The sequence below is a fragment of the Sinocyclocheilus anshuiensis genome, unplaced genomic scaffold (assembly GCF_001515605.1).
Source record: "Sinocyclocheilus anshuiensis isolate Anshui unplaced genomic scaffold, SAMN03320099.WGS_v1.1 scaffold1843, whole genome shotgun sequence".
NCBI lineage: Eukaryota > Metazoa > Chordata > Actinopteri > Cypriniformes > Cyprinidae > Sinocyclocheilus > Sinocyclocheilus anshuiensis.
Genome location: NW_015552675.1, coordinates 375,258 through 380,692, shown reverse-complemented (window position 1 = coordinate 380,692; position 5,435 = coordinate 375,258). Strand labels below are relative to the sequence as shown.

The window sequence follows — 5,435 nt, the reverse complement described above, 5'->3', positions numbered from 1 at the left end:
ATAGTAAACACTCAATTTTCAGTTAAAGGCAGTTCATCATTGAATTCAGTGATGTCATCATCCAGCTCAGTTCAGTCTAAATAGTATCTGTGCAATCAAATCGACGATATCGCTGGAAATGAAGTCTGCCCATATTTGGTTTGGTTCCTGTTCTCATTATTAGTTAATCACCTTCATTGTGTTCACCTGTCTGCCCCTTGTTATCTGCCCTATTTTAGTTCCTATCCATTGAGTTAGGCCTGTCCACACGAACGCGGTTATTTTTAAAACAGCAGCTTTTTCTACGCGGTTAGGCCATTCGTCCACACGCAAACGCAGCACCAGTTCACTGACTGGGTGAAGTTTTTCAAAAACTCCGGTTGCAGTGTTATCTTGTAGACAGCGAAACCAGAGTTTTTGGCTTGTGACGTCAGAGCCTGCGCTGTTATCTCCGCCTACTGGAGACTTTTTCAGGCTTCTGATTGGCCAACATGGCTCTACGGTTGAGATTATATCGCCACCTGTTGGTTTGGCATGCTCTTGACAGTGCTTCATAGCATGCGTTTGCGTTTTCATGTGGACAGATTTTTTTTAAAAACGGAAGAAGGAAAAACTCGTACCAGTACGTGTGGACATGGCCTAAATTGCAAGGACGTTGTTCATGAACCAAATTCCATATTCTGGTTAAGGCTTTATTCTGAAAGAGCTGTTCCATAGTTACTGCAGTAATCAGGCATATAAATACTTCCATATAGATGTGAATAGATTTATACTGCTCAAAATTCAGATTAAAGGAGTACTTCACCCCAAATTGAAATTTCGCTAAATATTAAATCAACTCCACTACAATGCCTGTGGGTGTTCACTGTCTGATTCACATTTCTACTAACCAGAATATTGATTTATTAGGTTTTTGCAATTGGCTTAATCTGTTTAAACAACATGCTTATCAGAATATGACTGACTATATTGCCAAAAAAATCCCAATATTAATCAGAAGTCAGTCACAGAAGGTAATATTTATTTATTTTTGTCTTTAGGATTTTCTACGGAGTCACTGAGTGTCCAGATGTGTAAGGAGATGGTGAATGAACTCTGGCAGACCATCCATAAAGCAACTGGCTTTTATAACAAGGTGATTTATCAATCTCTACCTCTGTCAGGGATAACACATATAATTTTAAATTTTATATATAATATAATCTTTTAGTTTTTCCATGTTTTTTTTCCCCCTCTCTCTGATCCTTAAAATTAAAGTCTTTCTTCTATTTTTTTTTTTTTTTATCTTATTAATCTAATTTAAATCTTTTTATTTTTATATTTTTTGTTAATTGCCAAGGGAAGAAGTTCAGGTTTAGGTTTTAGGTTCAGGTTAAGTTCAGAAGTTTAGGTTTTTGATGTAAATTTTATATATATATAACGGTATCACCGATTTTTTTTAATGAAGAGATTATTACATTAACTCTGGTGATGTTCTTTTTAAAGTTGAATATGTAAATGACCTTTTATATTTGCTTTTTATATCACAATATTCACAATCCACTACCATTCACAAGTTTGGGGTAAGTTTAAAAAAAAAAAATTATGAATTCTTTTATTCGGCAATAATGCATTAATCAGTAAAGGCGTTTATAATATTACTCAAGATTTTTATTTCATATAAATGCTGTACTTTTGAACTTTTTTTTTCATGAGAGAATCCACAACTCTTTTTAACACTGATAATAAGAAGAAATGTTTCTTGAGCACCAAATATAAATAACAGTTATTCCTAATTGATACGGTGTCACTGAAGACTAGAGTAATGGCTTCTGAAAATTCAGCTTTGCACAACAGAAATTTCATTGTAAGATATATTAAAATAGAAAAATATTACAATATTTCAAACTTTTGAAGAGTAGTATATGTTTATAAATTTGTGTGGAAACTGGTGCAACTATCTATAAAAATAAAAATGAGAAAATTAATTTAATTCAATTGGTACAAAATTGCCTCAACATTCTCAATTTTCTGTAAAACTGTTGCTCTATATACACATTTTTTTTTATATATAGGAATTTTATAGCATTTTTACAAAGTGAAGGAACATGCTATAGCTAAACCTTACCATACACCCTTAAAAAGCCGTCTAATGGTAAAACCCATTTTCTATCCCCTCTCTGTAGTTGTGCTCCGTCCCGGAGCTGTCAGAGCAGCAGGAGCAGATGAAGAGTGTTTTGCTGGAGGTGTTTGTGGGGGTACAGAGTGAGCTGAACTCCCTGTGCCCACAAGAGACACGCCCCTCGCCCCAAAGCGCCCGTCCCGTACCGGAGGACTCTCCCGGCCGTCAGCTCCGGGACGACAGGACTGTGGCCCTCCTGGAGAAGTATTCAGAGATGCTCTTACTGCGAATGACTGAAAAAGGAGCACAGGCCACACTAGAGTAACTGCTCAGCTTCCAGCATTTGATTGGCAAAAATGAACTTCTAATGGCATATCCATAAGCATCTTTAAACCTTAATGTCTTCCATTGGTTTTATGTTTTTAAATAAATATTTAAATGCATATTGAATTTTTTTTTTTTTGTGTGTGAAACTGGTGCTATTTAAACCAATATTTTTAATTATTATTATTTTTTATTTTTTTTACACTACATTTCAATACCTGAGTGTTTTTGGTCACAAACTTTTATTTTTTTTATGCTTTGCAGATTTGTCCATGCAAATCTTCAGGACCTCCCCCCATTATGTCCTTGATATTTTATGTACAGTTTTGAAACAGTGTTACCGTTGGAATACAAATTTGAATTATGTAATCCGTTTTGTGTTGAAGTTTTGATGTTTGATGCTTGTGTAGTTTTACACCATTTCGCACCGCCACAACCACGCAGACTAACTAAGAGGTGTTCCATTGTCATTTTATTTCGAGTGTTGCTCTGAATAGTGACTTCCCAAAGCATCAGGCTATGACTCACAATTTGCTTGCCACTGGTGTGCTGCTTATGCTTTGTCATGTTGACGTACAATCCTTTTTTTTTTTTTCTTCTTTTCACAGAAAATGTATAGTTGTCGGTTTTCAAAGGCTTTGTAAATATGTTTTAACCAGCTATTTGCACTGTTTTAATATTAAACTTTCAAATATGATTGTTTTTGTGGTTTGATATGATTCTGAAAGAATTTACAAAAACAAATTATAAATCCATAGCAATCTTCTGGAAAGGATGCAGAATTACTTGGCCTGTGATTTTATTTGTATTATTGTTAAATACATTCTATTATTAATCCCTCATGACATTTAAAATTTTTATTTTTAAACCTAATAGCAGTTACCCTTGCTGGACCTGTTTTGTCCCATGTCTCAAGAATGACTGATTTGTCATACATGCGTATTAGTAATTTATGTGTGACTTACTGTCAGCCTAGTAGCGTCAAACTGTCAGTCATACGTATTAAATCAGTGTGAGCCGAGGTTTCAGTGCTGAAGTGTTTGTACAGCTGTACTATACTGCACTGGGTGGCAAATGTTACTAGCAAATACTGTTTCTGTGTTTGTTACGACAGAGGGCGCTTTGAGGCTCAGAAATTCATAGCCTCATCAGCAGCATTCACATTTTGAAGATTCCTGGGAAACATTAGTAAAGTAAATGTATAACATTTAAAGTATTTTAATTCTACGTATTGTCACCAGACGTAGAAATGAAAACGTGCCCCAGGACGTCTATGAGATTTTGAATTTTGAATTTTGTAATCACGACGATTGTGATTGGTCCATCTTGGCAAATCGCTGAGAAAAGTAACAGAAGTCACATGACAGCACATTTGCGCAAGCATAATAAAAAAACGAATTCTCACCTATATAATCACAGTCGTATACTTTAATATACATTGAGTTAAAAATACACATTAAAGAATTAATATATGAGAATTATAATTTGATGCATCGTTCCTAACCAATCAGAGAAAACGTCTGGGCCAAAAGGCCACTCCCATTTTATTTACAGCGATTTAGATGTACTTTCCATTCTAGCCAGTTTGTTTGCACGCTTGAGACGCATTGACATGTTTGTCATGATTACTCATCAGCGACAGCAGCAGGCGGCTCCCTATGGGGTGTGATTTAAGCACTTACGTTGCTAACCCCTCATGTGTTTACAGCAACTGCACTGACGCGTCTCGTCTCAGCCCACTTTCTGCCGCGTTCCTGTGCGCTTCATAGGAATGGAAAACAAACGTAAAAGTTAAGTTGCCGATGACGGGGCGGGCATCCATGAACTATGTCTAAGAAAGTAGATTACTGTCACTGTATTAAAATTATTATTTATGATCATGGCGGCGTCGCAGCGCGCGAGAAACTCTGAACTCAAACAGAGCGAAACATGGAAGCGTCACATTATCAGACAGCTGAAGTATCGCAACAGGACCCAGACGAGCGTCTTCCAGGATCTCATAGAGTCATGTAAGCTTTATTAATGCTGGTTTTTGTGATTTCACTTTTTAGGCCATTCAGTGCAAGTTCTTGTATGTCAGGCAAAATAAGAAAAAACTGTTGTTTTGGATGCAGTAGCAGTTCAGAAATCTACCTATTGCCGTATGGCTGATTAAATCATGTCATTTTATATATGTTTAAGCACTTAAAGATACAATATAATGCAGTTAAATATTATAAAATATTTTTTTGATTTATTAATATCATACAGAAAATACAAAGAATTGCAGTAACAGTTAAATATAATATTTTACAATATCAATTTGTATTATGTTAAATTCGTAACGTATTTATATTTAGTTTTTATTATTTTATAATTTATTTAGTATTATAATGCAAAGTATGCTCCACTTTTATAAATGATTATGGAGAACAGAATATAAAAATGTAACTAATTTAACTGAAGGTCTAATTTGCATATCCTCAGTATAATCAAGACTTGTGCAAGTTCTCACTCATTTTGATTCTGTGAATCTTGACACTCAAGTGCAAATAGAAAATCTCATTAACAAACACTCTTGGAGTGAATGTAAACATCGGCTGGCCTCTTTTAAAACAAATCATGCTTGTTCAGAAATAGTTTGTCGTATTGTTCTTCTTATAGATCACAGTCTGCTGGAGAAGTCCAAGCAGAGAGCCCTCATAACCAAAGGCATTCTGGGATCAGGGTCAAGGTAACCTCTATTATTATTCTAATAATTACTCTATTATTATTATTTAAAATATTTTTCGATACCAGAATGTATAATATGTAACACCTTACCAACCATACTATTTTGACATTACAGTATAGTAATAGCTAGGGCTGGGCGATATAGCTAAAATATTTATCAACGATATAATGTTTCATATCGTTCGGTATCGATGATTATTGACATTTTTTATAACCTTTTTTAAAACAGAGCTATAGAAAAAATGTTTAAATTTAACCACTGTATTTTTAAATTAACCCAATTTATTGAGACAAACAACAAATATTTTTTGTTTTAACA

General features: G+C 34.5%; 2 protein-coding genes across 6 annotated transcripts in view; both read left to right on the top strand.

The window, feature by feature from the left end:
- The window catches only part of wdr62 (WD repeat domain 62), a 32,857-nt gene extending 30,305 nt beyond the window's left edge, over positions 1-2,552 (top strand). For all 5 annotated transcript variants that reach the window (XM_016459154.1, XM_016459152.1, XM_016459153.1 and 2 more), the window contains one exon: positions 2,145-2,552. In XM_016459154.1, the coding sequence (XP_016314640.1) occupies positions 2,145-2,405 (261 nt within the window). In that variant the 3' untranslated portion in view covers positions 2,406-2,552. The remainder of the gene's footprint in view (positions 1-2,144) is intronic.
- Positions 2,553-4,068: 1,516 nt separating this feature from the next.
- Positions 4,069-5,435, top strand: part of atg16l2 (ATG16 autophagy related 16-like 2 (S. cerevisiae)) — a 46,648-nt gene continuing 45,281 nt past the window's right edge. The window contains exons 1-2 of the mRNA XM_016459157.1: positions 4,069-4,413; positions 5,048-5,117. Of these exons, the coding sequence (XP_016314643.1) occupies positions 4,278-4,413; positions 5,048-5,117 (206 nt within the window). The 5' untranslated portion in view covers positions 4,069-4,277. The remainder of the gene's footprint in view (positions 4,414-5,047; positions 5,118-5,435) is intronic.